This window comes from Ricinus communis, chromosome 6, assembly GCF_019578655.1.
Source record: "Ricinus communis isolate WT05 ecotype wild-type chromosome 6, ASM1957865v1, whole genome shotgun sequence".
Taxonomy (NCBI): domain Eukaryota; kingdom Viridiplantae; phylum Streptophyta; class Magnoliopsida; order Malpighiales; family Euphorbiaceae; genus Ricinus; species Ricinus communis.
The window spans coordinates 13668833-13686191 of record NC_063261.1 but is presented as its reverse complement, the minus strand read 5'-3'; the positions used below and the strand labels follow the sequence as shown (position 1 = coordinate 13686191).

The 17359-nt window shown below is 30.4% G+C and overlaps 1 protein-coding gene and 1 long non-coding RNA gene across 6 annotated transcripts; one reads left to right on the top strand and one right to left on the bottom strand.

The window, feature by feature from the left end:
• Nucleotides 1-5060: 5060 nt before the first annotated feature.
• Nucleotides 5061-8297, top strand: LOC125370364. The gene is made up of 2 exons (XR_007216254.1): nucleotides 5061-5964; nucleotides 6045-8297. It is a non-coding gene; the product is annotated as an uncharacterized LOC125370364 (long non-coding RNA).
• Nucleotides 8298-11239: 2942 nt separating this feature from the next.
• Nucleotides 11240-16972, bottom strand: LOC8259297 (cycloartenol-C-24-methyltransferase). 5 transcript variants are annotated; one of them, XM_015718391.3, is made up of 14 exons: nucleotides 16786-16972; nucleotides 16562-16662; nucleotides 14738-14804; nucleotides 14045-14118; nucleotides 13866-13950; nucleotides 13714-13769; nucleotides 13255-13309; nucleotides 13094-13141; nucleotides 12874-12957; nucleotides 12612-12728; nucleotides 12425-12508; nucleotides 12090-12215; nucleotides 11861-11958; nucleotides 11240-11624 (listed from the first exon to the last, which is right to left on the bottom strand). In XM_015718391.3, the coding sequence occupies exons 2-14, from the start codon at nucleotides 16642-16644 to the stop codon at nucleotides 11561-11563; spliced, it is 1041 nt and encodes a 346-aa protein (XP_015573877.1). In that variant the 5' UTR covers nucleotides 16645-16662; nucleotides 16786-16972; the 3' UTR covers nucleotides 11240-11560.
• Between the last annotated feature and the right edge of the window lie 387 nt (nucleotides 16973-17359).

The following is a 17359-nucleotide window of genomic DNA, read 5'->3' as shown; positions in this document are numbered from 1 at the left end:
AAATATTTTAAATAAATCCACCATTTATCAAATGTCCAAGTGATGAGTTAAAGAGTATGAGTTTATAGTTAGACTTGTTAGTAGCTTTAGCCACGTGCCGGTTCGGGCTTGGAATTGATACAGATCAACACCATACGATAATCGTTCAAACTAGAATCAGGCTTGACTTGGCCATAAACTGAGGTGATCGGTTCGAGGCTAGTTCCCTTCTAGCAAGGACTGATGGTTTTGATTTCAATCCAAGAAAAAATTCATTTAAATTTTTTTACACAAATCTTTTAATCTGTATATTATCACTCAAACTATTTTTTATTCAATTTTTTAATAAATTAATAATTAAGCTTTTATATTGATTGGAACCTAAACCGTGAACTAGAATCAGTCGAATTGCCATGGAACTACCCATTCATAAACTATAGCCAGGTCTATCTATTAGGAGATGAGGGGTTTAAATGACCATACAACAATGTTAATGGCATAAATGGACCTTTTCCCTATTTATAAGTTGTATTAATATTATTTATAGATGATAAGCTTCTTATTGAAAGAAGTGGATAGGTGAGAACTTATCGTTTAGGTTAGGTGAGAGTGGAGAAGCAATTAAGAGAGGCAGGTGCAATGTTACCCTATAAGCCCACAACACGGTGTCGTCTTGAGTACGAGGGAAAGTTTTTCTTGTAGTTTAGCTATTATGGCGGAAGTGGAAAAGAAGAGGCAAAATGGTACCGTTTTGCAGTGTTGGCTAGGGAAGAACTTACATGGCAAAAACAACACCCTCTCATATCGAACAATTACAAAATTGCCACTCAAATTGGTACTGTAGTAGTTACTGTTCATCAAATTGATCGGGTTTATTATCTTATTATAGATATTAAAATTATAAAATTATTTATAGATGGTAAGCATCTTATTGAACATGTTGCTACAACCCGTAATACATAAATATTTCTTAGAAATAAAATAAAATCTATATATATTAATTTTTGAACTCTAAAATTTTTATGATATGTGTGCTTAATTTTTAACATATATAATTTTTATTTTGACATATGTACTACTTTTGGCACATGAGATTTAAGTTTATGTGTAATCTTATAGTTTTTCTATTAATTTATTGATTAATAAATTACATTTCTAATTAAATATCGACTCTAATCCTAAGAGATGTGATATTAATTATATTTTAATATTATATTAACTAATAAATAATTTTCTAATCAGATAATGATACTAATTCTATCATAAGAAATAGTAATATATTAATTATATTCTAATATTATTTTAACTAATAATTAGTTTTCTAATCAGATAATGATATTAAACCTTTACGTTTTGTAATTAGATAATAATTTTAATATAAAAATAACATCTTAAATTATAATTTTACTATTATATTTAATAATAAATTAAATTTTTAATTATATAATAAATTTTTAATTTTAAAAAGTAGTAATATTAATTATACTGATATATTAATTTATAATATTAAAATTAATTAATAAATAATTTTTATATCATTGTATTAAAAAATTTAAAATTTTAAAAAGATAAAAACATTTAAAAATAAGTTAATTTGTTATTATTCTTAAAATTTCACAAACCAATATTAAATACTAAAAATTGTATTAAATTGTATTTATCAACTTAATTTTATAATTATAAAATAATAATAACAAAAACGACTAGTAATTGATAAATCAAATACCTATATATCAGGTCAATATTTTTAAATAAAATTTAAATTTACAATTAATTACTAATAAGAATCTAAAATCTAAAAATTATAAAAATGCGTGATTGTTCTTTGCATCATTATTATCTTTGTCACTGTCACTTGCCCCATGTCATATACACTAGAATTACACCTAAACACCATTTTGCTTCATGCGTTTTTCCTGCGCGTCAGTGTTTACTTTGGCAAAGCCATTTGAAGATCTAATAGGAAAGGAATAAAGCCAACCTCCAGAGCTACCCACCATTGACTTCACATTTTCAAATTTTGCATGGAGAACCTTAGCTTTTTGCCATTTTGTCCAATTAATCCTTAATGTTTTCCCATTTTCTATATTCTGTTCCATTCCAGAAAAAGTAACAAAATAAATTTATTAATTGTTCTACTTTATTCATAATGATTTAGAAACAACAAGGCTTTCAGCTGCTATATTTCCGCCATTTTGTATGCCACTTTGCTCGCCATTTTTTCTCATTGTTATTCCTAGAGGTGGTTGTAGGTCGATTAATCTAACATCGCTAAAAAAGAAAAGAAAAAACTCGATTGATTCTTCAATACGGAGTCAGTTTAATCTGACAGTTCGCGAGTCCTTTAATTACAAAGGAAAAAAAAATCATAAGGACCATTGGACACTGTGTTCAAATAGCTCTCTGATAATTAAGTCTATTATATGAAATTATTTTAATAAGACAATCATATAAATAGTAAAACTTAATAAATGAATGAAAGGTAAAAGTTTTTGTATTCAACTATGAAGAGTAGTGACTAGAAAAGAGAAAATATTTTTTTCTCTCATGAAATATGAGTCGACTTTACAATTTTATTATAATTATCTAGTAAAAATTATTTTTCTAATTTTGATTTTAAAGAAATAAACCAAATTTATAAAAATACAAATTGTGGAGCTGAATTATTAAGTCAGTTCCTTTGTTTTTTTTCAATTTTCTAAAACTTTGCTCATCCATATATATATTTGCAACTCCAACATATTAGATATTTCTACTTAACCAAATATAGTAATAATATTTATAAAATGAGTAATATTATTTACCTCCTGATCTTTATTTTAATATACAAGTTGTCCTCTGTGTTGATTTTATTATATTAAATCTCTTTTACTAAACTAACTCTTTATTTTCAAAGTCAATGCAATCAAAGGATTAAATTGAAAAATAAAAGTACACATTAGTTTTTGAATTTTTACCAAGTACGAGATTTATCTAAGATTAATTTTTATCATATTAAAATGAAATTATTAATTTTAGGAGTAATAATTAGTTTTATAATAATTTAATTTTAGTATTTAACAAAATTAATTAATTACCATCTCTAATTTAGTACAAGTTAATTGTAAGAAACTAAATATTTAAAAAATAATTATATTCAAAGCAATATTATCAAATTAATATTCGAATTATTAAAATAAAATGCATATTTTTAATAGACATTAGAATTAATTTATATTAAAAATAAAATTTAATTTGAATTCGATAAAATAATTAATTCTAGATGATTTTAATATTTAACAAAAAATTAAAGATTAAATTATATTTATCAATTTAATTCACTAAGTGTATTGATCTCGGATGGAATGAAATAGTGGTTAGTTTTTGTAAAAATATAAGAGATATTCAATATAATAAAATTAACACAAAGAGCAATTTGTATAATAAAGTAAAAATTATGGGGTAAAAAGTAATTACCCCTTTATAAAACAACCCCACTTTCTAAACTTTACCTTCGTCTTAAAAACATGTGCAGGATGTGAAGGAACTTTAAATAGAGTCCAAGTGACAAAAGGCAGAAAATGAATCCACACAAAATAAGAAATACTTAAATTACAAAAGGCAGATAATGCAAAATGCATTTACGATTTATAACTACTTGAAGAAACAAATGAAACCAATATGGAAAATGTGGCCAAAAAGAAAGAGAGGAAAAAGAAAACCCATAAATAAAAGAAATAACAGCAAAATCTACCTATATATATACACTCTGTTTTCCATAACCTAACATTAACAAAAACCTTCTCTTCCTCCATTTTAATGGCCTTTTACGTTAACATTTGGGATGTTTTCTAGCTTATAATCTTCCCTCTCTTTTCCGTTTCTTCCCCTTTCCTTTTCCTTTCTCTTTTCTTTCTTTTGTTTGTTTTCCAAGAAACTGAAAGAAAGATTTGAGAAGAGGGAAAAGAGGAAAAGTTTTGGGTTGTTTTCTTTTGCTTTTAAGAGGTAGATTAAGATTTTTGGTAGAGAGTTACAGATAGAGAGAGATGGGGAAGTACATGGAGATTTTGGATGCTGGGGTTAGAATAGTTGCAAGGTTTCATTCTCATTGTCCTCAGACTGCTCGCATGTACTACCACCCTCCGGCTAACTCCGACGAACATCACCACCACCATGACGGTGGCAGCACCGCCACGGCCAGCGATGGATCCAACAGGGTAGGTTTTTGCGCTCCTAAGGCGGCTATGAGGATGGATGTAAAAGAGTTCATTATCTGTTCTGTTTAAGGAAGAAGAAAAGGGAAAAAAATGACAAACAAAACATAAATATAAAGGGACGGATTTATGAATTGTTTGTAGTATGAAATTTATCATTATTTTTAATCAATGAATTTTATTATTATCAGAGGATGACTGCTTTCTTTCTTTCTGTCTCCAGTTTTCCATGTCACACTCTTTCTTTCAGAACAATGGAAAGAAAATAGATTTGCAAATTATTTAGATTAATTATTATTATTATTATTGTCAGAAATGCAAATAGATCTATCAATAATTGAGAATTAGGAATAGGTTCCGTTTTCCTGATAATTGTTGTCGTATCAATAATATGTTTGGTTGGAAGGAAAAAATGAGAGGATGAAAAAGGGTGGAGAGAAAAGATAGGGAGACAATTTTGTTTGGTTGGAGGGATGAGTGAGGAAGGCGAGAGAGAGAGAAGTCCCAGAAAAATCAATCTTTTCATTTTTTTGTTTCCAAATTAGAAGATTGAATGGAAACTATTGATAAACATTTAAATTACTTTCTTGCCCTCGTTCTTTCAAATTATATCAATTGTTTTGTATTAATTTAAAATTTAAATTAATAAAGGCGACACAATTATTTCTATTCTAATAATCCATTATTTTTATTAGGTCAAATACATATTTAGACACTTCAATTTTATTTATTAACGTTTTTTAATATTTATTTTTTATAATATTCAAATTTTTCTGACATGCAATTTTATTCGGTACGTTCATATATACTATTAATAAATATTTAAATATTATAAAAATAATATTTAAATATAATATACTAAATTAAAAATTAATATGTTTAGAAATTTATAAAATAAAATTTAAATATTTATTAAATTAAATTAAAAATTAAAATATTAAAGTAATAAAAAATTGAGGCTGCCTTTCTTTTAATTCTATCCATCCTTCCGCTTATCCATCCTCCAACCAGACATGGCCTAAGTTACTTGCATAATGCAATGCGGGCAGTAACAGGTCAAACAGGGGCAGGTCTTGTTCGTGGCACACGTTTCTATTCCGTTCATTTTGGTCCTCAGATAGTTCACACTAGGAAAAGCATAAAGGACACATGTCAAATCTTTTCAAAAAGGAGTTGGAGTCTTTTGACTTTTTTTAGGTCTTTAATTAATTTCAAACCTTTTTATTGAATTTATGAATGATTCCATATTAAAACAATATTCGACTTCTGAATTTTTAGGTTATCTCCTATCTTTCTATTTCCATTGCATTCATTACCAAAGAAAACGTTTTTTATAAGGAAAAAGCATCTTTTGCCCCTTGCACTATCAAACGTTTATATTTATGCCTCCGACACTTTTATTTCTATATATTGGATCCTTGCACTTTATTTTTTGTTGACATTTAACCCTTTTTTAACAGAGTGTGAAAGCGTCAAATTTTATTATTAACTAAGATTTGAAATGCTAAAAGCACGTCAAAAGGTTCTTTCACGTCATATTCCACGTGTAAGTAATATAACATGTCATCTTATCTTTGAGGTTGAACATTATATATGTATTCTCCTTTACCAATTAGGGTTTTTACTGAGCTTTTGAAAATTCTGCATTGCTTACTCCTCTTGTGCTTGACGGCTAGGAAAAATGGAAGGTGAAGGAACTCCATTTTGCAAGTGTGGCAACCTAGCTCGTTTGGCAACACCCAAGGACGATTCAAACTTAGGGAAGCATACATATATATGTTCACATGAAATTGTAAGAGGGGTTTAGGGTTTTCTCATTTAGGTTGGGATTTATGTTTTCATTTCTAATGGCTACTATAATATTTTATGCAGATTAATAGGTATGACTTTCAAATGAATTACAATGTCCAGTTTAGTTATCACCAAGTTCATTATATTAACGCTTTGAGAAAGAAGTTGTCCAATTTAAGAGAAAAAAGAAATGAAACATTGATACAAGCTAGGGAAGCACAAGCCATTAGCTCATGTGCTTTAGAACAAATGAAGAGTTACAAAACAAAAAATTTTAGATTGAGCAAGGAGATTGAAGCATTGAAAGCTGAGAATATAGCAGCAGAAAATTTCGGGTTGAGGTTGAAATTCAGGTGCTGAAGGAGGAATCTGGACTTCTATTGATGGAGATTGATACATTAACAGAGAAGCTCAAAGCAAACAAGGGAATGAGATGGGAGGGAGATTGATGTTGGTTGATGTATCTCTTTTGTATTTTAATGAAATGAAGTTTCTAGTGCTTGTTACTCATCAAACTTACAACTCCAAACCTATAACTTTATGTGAAAAATAAGAGATCAAATAAACTAACAGAATGTTTACAACCAAAACCATTAAAAGATGGCCATACAGGACACTTGCTTTAGCACAATTTGAAAAAGAATATGGTCATAATAGGCACTTGGATGTACTAAAAAGATTTGCATTACTAACAAAATAGAGCACTTGCCTTAGCACAATTTAACAATCTAGTCATACTTTATCAAATCCTAACAAAATGTACTGAAACAAAACCAACAAAATATGGTCAGGCCCTTTTAGGAAAGCAAGTGTGGCGCCTCTTTACTAAGGGTGAGTTATTGGTGGCCATGATTTTCAAAGCCAGGCATTAACTAAGTTCCTCTTACTTAGAAGCTCGAATTGGCCAAAACCCCAGTTAGGTGTGGCAGAGCATTTTGCAAGCCCAGGGTTTGATTAAGAGTGGAATAAGGAAGTGTATTGGCGGTGGAAATGAAACCAACATATGGAAGGAGCCGTGGTTACCAAACAACATCAATGGCTTTGTAACTACCACCCGGCTCTTCATTTACAAGGGGCTAAGGTTAGTTCTCTACTTTGTTTAGAAAAGTCTTGGGATGTTGATATTATCAAAGGGACAAAAAGCTCATTTTTCTATTCCTTTGAGAGTTGACAGTGTCATAGATGATTAGTATTGGTTTTGGGAGAAGAAAGGTGCTTATTCAGTAAGAAGTGCGTATAGGTGCCTTATGAATAAATTTTATGCTGAACCTCCCCCTCAGCTGAAGAAAATGTAGACGAAGTTATGGGCATTAAAGGTTACCCCAAAGGTGAAATCTATAGTGTATAGGGCGTGTCGTGGTTGTCCACCCATTGTTGATAACCTTAGGATACGAAAAATTAAATGTGTCAAATTGCAGCCTAATGTGTAATGAGACGGGAGAATCAGTGGCTCGGTCTTTTGGAGTGTCCTTTTGCTCGTAGATGTTGGGAAGCATCACCAGTTGGCTTTGTGGCGGATGGAGCTAATTCTATTTGTGCTTGGTTAATTAATATAATGAGCATATGTTCGCTTGAGGATACTTGTTTTGCCGCTGTTCTAATATGGGCAATTTGGTCTAACAGAAACCAGATTGTTCGGTCTTCTCATCAGAAACGCTTGTGCAAATTGTTCAGGGGGCTAGTGTTTTTTTGAATCAATTGAATTTGGCTAACCAACTACAGCCAACGCAAGTTCAGCGTGTGCAGGATAGAGAGGTTCAGAACTGGCAAAGATTTGAAGCTGGCTGTATAGCATGTAGTATTAGTGCTGTTGTTTCTCCTCTACTGGTAAAGTGGGTTTAGGCTTCATCGTTCGGGATGATGCTGGTATGATCTTAGCTGCAAGGAATTCTCAGGTGGAAGATGACCATGTGACTCCAGCTGCGGTGGAGGCAATGGGGCTTAGAGAGGCTATGTCCTGGTTAAGGTAGAAGAATGTCAGCAGAGTTCAAGTGCAAATGGAATCGCTACTAAGAAACGAAAACTCAATCAATGGTCATTTGTTTAAGACCAGAATCAAGGCTCCCCGTTGTCGAAAGAAGAAAAATCAAAGCTTCAAAATATCGATTACCAAAATTTGTCTCTCTTCACTATATTTTCTCTCTCCTCCCTACGTCTCATCATCCAAAGCCAACAAAAAACGATTAGCTTCTTTCTTTTCTTTCCAACAATGCCAACTATGTCCTTTAACTCCTTTCATACTGAATTCTGCCATTCTTATCAAAAGAAAAGGAAATTAATGCTCTTCATTTTGTTTGTTCAATGGCAGATGAAGATGACAATTCCTTTGGCAAATTACTGTTTTAGTCCTTTTAATTCCTGCTTCATTTTTCTAAAACTATCTAGGAAAAATAATATCATTAAACCCTAAAAATTTTAAATTTTATTTTATTGAGCCCACTAATTTCTAACTTATTCTAATGAATTTTTTTTTTATCAAGAAAAAAAAATTAAAATATAAAGACTCAATAAAATAAATAAAAATTTCATCAAACATATGTACAGATGTTTTTTTAATCCAACCAAAAATTAAAACATAAAACTTTAATAAAATAAAATTAAAATCCAAAAACTAGATAAAATAAAACTGAAAAGTTCATAAACTTAATAATAAATTCCGGTAATTATCTACAAATTTCTTATACTTTTAACCCCTTTTGGGGTATTAACGATTTTTGTTGTCATTAAATTGAGCGCAAATTAATTTTCATCACTTTTTTTCACGATGAAATTTGATTTCAAACTATATTGATAAAACCCACTGAAATGTCTATAATTTATGAGTTTAAAGAACTTAATTATAAAATAAAAAAATATATAAACACTCATTTATTAGATTTCAAAAAATTCCAACACACCATGTAATTATCCAAAATGTTATTAGATATTATAAGGTTCACAGCTTCAAATGAGATATAGTGGGTTCCTACTATTTCTAAAATATTGGTGGTGTTTTCTTTAGAGAGTGATATGATTTTCCCCAAAAAACAATATTGCTGGTGTCTCCTCTCCCATACTTGAGAAATTACCTGAAAATTTTACACTTATAGATAAAATTAGAAATCTAGTTTTTCTAAGATACTAAAAAGTTAGCTTATAACAAAAATATTCATAAATCTGTAAGAACTTGCATACCCTACCCTAGTACTATAAGCTTATATTGGTTTGATAAGATTTAAAAATTAAAAATTAATAACTAATTTCCATCAGCCGGAGCAACAGTTAATAAAATTTTATCAAACAGTTTAATCCGTTATCAACTATAAAACAGTTTAATTCATTATCAACTATATTAATTTATATTAATTAACTACAATAGCCGAACCAAACAAAAGCCATTGTTTATATTTTGCACTTGCACGAAAAATAACATTAGTTTCTTGAGATATTCAGATGGTAGCTCAAAACAGTACTGAAATACTTTTAGATTGCGATTGGATTTTATACTTTTGATTTAAAATTTTGAATACGGACTTTGAAGTCACATGGCTAAATATGGTATCCAAAATCCTCACCAATTTGCTTGCTGAGTTTATATAGTAGTGAAACAAGATATTTGTTACAACATAATTTATCAATAAAAAATACTATTTTTATTTATTAAAATTTTTAGAATTTAATAAGTAAAAACTAAAAAAAACAAAATAAAATTACCAAACTAACCCATAGTATTCAAACACGACATTATTAGTACAGCTAGATGCTCATCTTACAGAAGATAGTAGAATGTCTTGATGGGATAAAAATTCACTAAAATAATTAAAAATGAAAATTCCATTTCTGCATTCCATCACACTAATATTCTCCACCAAACATGCCTTTTCGCAAGAATATGAATCATCAACAATCAATCAATCCCCCAGCAGTTTGTTGCTGAAAGCCCAAAAGGCAAACTGTTTTGGCATTTGTGGGGCGATTTATGCCCTGCACCTGGCCCACCTTACAATGTGGGCCTGAGGCAGGGACATTTGCGTGGAATATATTCCCGTCACTTTAATTGTTTTTATTTAATTATTATATAATTTAAAATATATACTGAACAAATATTTTTATATTTATAAAATTAACTTTTATTTATATATTATATGATGTCATAATTATTTTTATTTTAGATAATATATATAAATCAAATTAAATAAAAATAATATTTTATAAATAATAATAAATCAAAATTCTTTTAATATCTTTTATTTCTTCTATACATAAATTTAAATTTTATATGTTAAAAATAATATAAATATTAAAATGTGTCAAAATATTAAAAAATTTATATTTAAGACTTTAAATATATATATATATATATTATATATTATAAATAAATAAAATTTAAAAAATTAACATAAATCATATAACAGAAAATTAATAATCAAATATAAATGATAATAAATTATTTATTAGAATTAATAACATAATTTTTAGATTATTTATATATTAAAATATTACTAATAAATAAAATTAATTTTTATATTTGACAATTTATGTATTTCTTCAGTATAGTTTCATAACAAAACTATTATAATTTATAATAAACATTAATATTCATAGTTTACAGAATAATATTTATTGTTTACAATGTTTATTATATTCAGTCAATTTCTATATATTTATTATTTTAATAAAAAATATTCATATTTATAATTTACATATTCATCAATTTGTTATTATCAATTTTAATAATTATAATTTTATATATATTTCTTAAATCATAAATCATTGTGAAATATATATTTTCACATAACAATAATATTAATCCTTTATAAAATTAAATTCGTTATCTATATAATGCATATTTTAATTTTATAATTAATCTGAACATAATACTTATCAATTTGTTAATAAATATTTATTACTAAAAAATATTATATTTATAAATTTATTTAAACAGTTAAATAAACTATCTAAAATTAACTGATTATAAATATTCTTTTAATAAATAATAAACATTCGTATAAAGGACCACATTGTGCAGGATATAAGGCCTCCATTTGTGGCATTCCCTCTTTCACAACTTCTATTTGAATTTTTTAATTTGATATTTCCCATTATTACCATAGAATACACAAAACACCTTCGACATGAAATTGAAAGTACAGCTGACTGAACAAAAACAGCACAGAATAATAAACCAGAGAGGAATATATGTATAACAAACTGGCATCATCAACAAGCCACCAGCATTTTAGAAGCAAAAAGACAAGTAGTCACGTGGTAGCACATGACTCGGGAGACAACACAACAAAATAACAGAAAATTTGATATAACAAGAATGGGACCATACAGAAATATCAGGCAAGAATCAATGTCAACTAAATTTGTTAGATTGCATAAGAAACCAGAATGGAGCAGAAGTTTGATGACATGAAGACGAGCAAACAGCAAGAGGTACAAAACCAAAACTCTAGAAATTGAACGCGGATGAGACATTGCATAAGCATGGAAGAAGCTGCCTATCTTTGTTATAGCAATTAGAAACGTATCTACCCAGTCACAATGTCCAGGAAGATTTCATAGTTAGAAGCAGCAGGCTATTTAATTTGCATTAGGGTGTGGAAGTCTCCTTACTGGTTCTCTGAATGTGGTTTCTGAGCCAGGAAGAAGAACATTGGTGTGAAAATCTCCTTCCTGAAAGACACAGTAACAGGATTTTGTCATTGATCTAAGAAAGAAAGAAAGCATTTAGGGATTTCAGATGTCAAAACTAGGCTAACAAAGGTACTTTTGATGGAGGCTCAGATGTAACATGCTATGACAGGAAACAAGACAAATTTGTAAAACCCCACAGGTCGGGCGTGCAGACAGTGTCTACAGTGGACATGAGGATACGGAAAGGTAGCAAACATGATAAAAAGAAAGCTCACCTTCCACCTTCCACTAATCCCTCCGCAGCCTTCTCAAGAAAATCTTGAACCCTTTGACTTCCCTTCGGAGCAAGTCCTGCAAATTCTAGAGCCTTTATCTGCAAGGCAAAGTAGAAGTTACAAGTCAAATATCTGCAAGTACAACTGAGATTTGGGAAATAAGCAGGAAATATGCTATTAGTAGGTATAGAAAGAATTACCAGAACTAAGCAGATATATAGGTCCTTACCATGTTTCTAGTGAAAAATCTTCCAATAGCTGTTAACCGGAAACCAGTCAGAGAGTATTGATTTTTGTCCAGAGGCAAGTACCATGGGACAGGTGAGCTTGCTGTAAGATCACCTGACCATATGACCTTCACAGCATAGAAAGCGCTCCATTAGTGCTAAACAAATATTTGCTTTTGGAAAAGTAAAGAATGTCTTAATGCACAAGGACTCCCTGCATTGCAGTCTTTGGGGAGACTCAGATTTACAAATTCCAATTCAAGGCTGTTTCTGTGATTCCATATTTCAAGCATGAAAAGAAATTTAATGGGAGACAGAAGAGATGTTTGCAACTCACATCAAAACCAGCTTTTTTGAGAGCTTCAATGCATTGCCCAGTTAACCTAATATCTGGAAGGCCATCGCCAATTTCGATCTCTGCCTGCAGTAGTGAAGTATTTTGTTGCAGAAAATTATTATTTAATATCAAATTCACAAGGATAGAAGAAATGGGTTTTTCTTTTAAAAATTGTGATATATCCGACCTTAATTTTCTGATGTTCTTGGTTATTGGGATCAAAGGAATCAGTCATGCACCACTCATATGCGGCAAAAAATTGCCCAGGCTTCAATACTCTGTAAATCTCACTGTAGCATCCGTACTGTTCAGAACCAAACCAAAATTTACAAACACAATTCAGAGGGAGACAAACATACATATTTACAAGAAATTATATATACATTGACAAACATAATGCAATAAGGATCAGAAGACCTAAGGTGTTATAATATTGTCTATAGACATACTGCATCTGGTGCATGGCAAGTAGCTTCAATTGCATACACTGCATCAAAACTATTGGCAGGAAATGGCATTTTCATGAAGTCGGCCTGCATTATCAAAGACAGAACAATGATCATTCTACTGTAAAAAGATTTTTTCACCGTCAAAATTTTGGATGAAAGCATTAAATAATAACAGCAGGTTAGAGAGGAAACGAGAAAATGATGCTCAAGGAGAACCAACCTTTACAAAATCACAGGTCTTGTCCACTCCTGCTATGCGATTTAGTACCTGCGGAGCAACAAAAGCAATAAACTTAAAATTCAATTCACTGACTGAAACTTCCAATTGCTAAGAGGTCAGAATTTTTATGTAACATAGAGATGAAAAGGAAATGCATGCACCTTTCCTCTTGTGATCTGATATTCATTGTTGTTCAACCCTGTAACTGATGTCAAACTGCAGCAAATGACCAAAAAAATGATGCTAAGATCCTTTTGTAATGCAAATTTCTTAAAACTCTAAAGAGAACAAAAACAGATTAGTAATAAAGATCAGGTGCAAATGGAAGCTTTGGAGTCTTTAGAGAATGCTATTCATTAGTATAATGTATCTTAACAAAAAGAAAAAGAAAGAAACTAATAGCAGCCAATTGTCTACTTAATTCTTACAGAATGGAAGCAAAAAAGAATACTGAATGACTTATATGAACCTGGTGAGCTGGGCATTCAACAATAGTTACAACTTAACATTCCAAAATGATGCACAAGACCTAGTATGAACAAAATTACAGAATTCATACAGTTTGAATTACTTTAATTACACACTCATTATTAAAGAGAGGAAAATGTTTGTCCATTGACCTGAAACGAGAAATTTCTCTTAGTGGTCCACCAATTCCACATCCAACATCCAAAACCTATAACAACAAATAAAAGGTCAAGTCAACAAATTAAACTAATAGAAAAGAATCTCTTAGTGGTCAGTTCCTCCACTTCCATAACAGCATTCATACCTTCTGTCCAGGTTTCAGGCCAAGCTGTAAAGCCAGAAAGTGTTCATGTCGTTTGATGCTTTCTCGAAGAGACTCCCCTTTAAATCTGAAAGAATAAATAACATGCTCTTGATTAGCTTCACAGCACTTGCAGAATAAGATGCTGTGTCACTTGAGCATTAAATGGACAGATTATGTACCTGTGTGCAAAATGGAAAGACTCTCCCCAGCCGAACTCATAAAAGCTAGTAACAAGATCATAGTATTTATTGACCTGAAATCCACAGAAAGCAATAGTTATATGTTTTCATTATTTGAACAGACAATTAATGGCCGGTAACCTTGACTCTAGATGGATGGCCCTTCTTTTTTTTTATATATATGTTTTTGCATCAACAATGTTGTCGTTTGACTAGATAACATTACAGGATCTCTCAGGTACAATGGAAATTGAGATGATTGTGAAATATTTTAGCAGAAGTTTTCATGGATCAAACGGAAAATATGCCCCAGAGGAGCACCTGATACATGGTATAGCATAAGAATTTCTCAAGGCAGTGAATGCTATGAAGTGGCCTCAATTTCAGCATGGCATCAATGTGAAGGAAAATTATGTTATCAAAGAGACAAAAAAGGAAGTAAATACAAGTTTCCAACTACTCATGTGTTCACCTGACTAGCAAGCAAATTAATGCAAACAAAGTAAAGCAATGAAAGAGCAAATGCTGAGAGATTATTAGACAGAATAGTAGGAAAGAAAGAAAAAAAAAAAAACCAAAAGGAGAAAAATAATCCCAAGTGCAGTGTATCTAGCAGGAACTGAAACATGGCAGGTAACATATACATATAGATTAGTCTTGGATAGAAAGATGGCTAGTTAGATCTTTCCCTACCATGTCAGTGTAGTTGGCTTTTCTCTCTTCTTCTGCACCTCCATAATAGACATGATACTTCTCATATCTGAATCGTTCAGGAAAATTTTTCATTAAAAGAGTACAACAATGTTCAAGAAATTTCAAGCAGTAGTGAGACATACAGGAGATACAAACAGACTGTGATAACAACATCGATTATGCCCTTTAATTTGCTGGCTATGCATGTATCTCCCAAAATTCATAATATGCAAAACTTCAATTACACTCAAAAAGTATTATAATAAAACATTTCAACATTATAAAATAACCGCATCAAACTCACATTACACCTAAAACAGCATTATTCTTTTGCCTTCTGTACTTCATTTCCATCCAATGCACTTGCTTGTTAGTAGATATCATATTCAATCCAGGAACATTGATGTAATTTTCTTCTCTTCCTTCCAATCATGATCATATTTGCTCTTACGAAAAATAGATTATTTACTTCATATTTATTCCAAACAACAAACAGTACTATTGTCTCAGTTTACTTGCCAAAAAAAATCAGACCAAAACTAAGATTACTAATCACTAAAACAATAAGCAGCATGTAGCAGAATAGCATTTTTAAAAAGAAAAAAAGTCAAAGCAGTCCAATAATTTTTGCCCGTAAATCTTATTTTGTTTTATTTCTTAACCAAGGAATTAATTCATTGCTGAGGAAGAAAGGAAGAAATATTTCTCAGCAAAAAGTATGGTTTATCTGGAGGTTTGGATATCAAATCACAGAATCTAGACAGCAAATACCATGTTTTGGCTGTCCAATCAGCCACAAAATTATCCTTTCTGGCAATGAAATACAAATTCCAAAAGGTATTTACACAAAAAAATCTGTTATCTGAGTGAAACATGTTTGGATATAAATAATAGTTCTCAATAATCAACATTAAAAGCCCTTTAATACACACAGAGAAAAGAAGCAAGGCCAAAAATCTTTTTGCTATTGGTACAAAAATTAATTGCTCCAACTTCAGAGGACATGTGGAGTTTAAAAGTCAAATCTATGTTAGATTCTCTTGGCGTCTCCTTACTGTACATAGGTGCTATGATCCAGACACACGACAGACACACCATTCCTCCCAACATGATAATGACTACTTTACCCTCGTCGTCTATCTTAATAGCACTCTTGTGATTTCCAGCAGTCTTTGATCTAAAGGATCCCACAGTCCACTAGCAGTCACTCTCAAATATTAAGATTTAGAAAATAAATAAAACAAAGAGAAGGCAAGATTCTTTTGCAATTTTCAGGGACAGAAATAAAATTCAACAGTTTTACTGGTTTGAATGGAGAGAGTTAAAGCATAATCTAAAAGTTGATGTTAGGTAGCTTGTATTAATAAGGAAAAAAAATGAAAATAAAAATAAAAGTAATATTTGCACTTTCCATATATACACACACCCATCGTCTAGAAAGGGAAAATGAGATCTTAAAATTAAAGCATCATCATTCTAGAGAGAGAAACAAGAGAGCAATTCAGCTAAATAGCGTCTTCCAGAGAGAGAAAGTAACAAAATAAGCATCATTTAAGAGAGAGATTCACTTTATTGTATTCTAGAGAGAGAAAATGGCAAAATTAAAACCAAGCACCATTCTAGGCACAGAAAAATGACAGAAGTGATTAAAGCACGATCCTAGAGCGAGAGAGAAACCAAAAAAAAAAAAGTGGAGAAAAAAGAGAAAGGTGTTCGAAAGCATCATGCAAATGCTTTTATCATCAAAAGAAAAAGCCTCTACCAGAGAGAAAATAAAACGGAAAGTTGATAATGCGTGATTATAGAGAAAGAGAGAGTGTGTACTTTTCGACGGCGGAGAGAACTTCGTTTTTATCGATCTTACCACCAACACCGGAGGCGAGATCCAATGCGCCGGCTTTAGACATCTTCTACAAATTCAAGATCTAAAAAATCACTAAAAAAAGGAGCAAAGTTCAGATTCTACTGAATGGAAATTAATTAAACCAAGTGATTCAAAAGAGAAAATGCAGAATGCAATCAAAGTATGGCAAAGGAAAAACAATTACAATGGAAGAGGGAAAGGGAATCTTTGAAAAGCAAGCGAATATTTTTTTTCTTTTTTTTTCCTTTTTGTTGGTTTGAATTGAAATGGAGGCTACGACGATGATGGTGATGATTATGCTGGTTGAATGAGAGTGCTTTTATATAGAGAGAGAGAGAGGCAAAGAGGTGGCAGTAAAGCTTAAGATGAGGCTGTCATTTGGCAAATGTGGGCTCTAAACACCTGTTTTCCTATTCAAATTTTTGTTATTTTTGGGGTATGTATTAACATTTTCATTTATGTTTTTCATTTTTCTAATGAATTATAATTGTTGAGGATTTTCTTGTTTTCTTTTTCAAATTTTGCTTACCTAATATTAGCTTAAATAAAAACAGATTAAATTTGAATTTTAGAATCTTTGTTGTAGCTATTATATTGATATATTTACAAAGAGCAATGATGTTTTAAATCACAGTTTCACATTAAATTTTGTTTTAATTAGTATTATGAGAATAAATTATATAAATAATTTTTTAATTTTTTAAACTGCCATATATTAATAATAGGACGTTTTATTAGTTGTCTTAGTACTTTAAAAC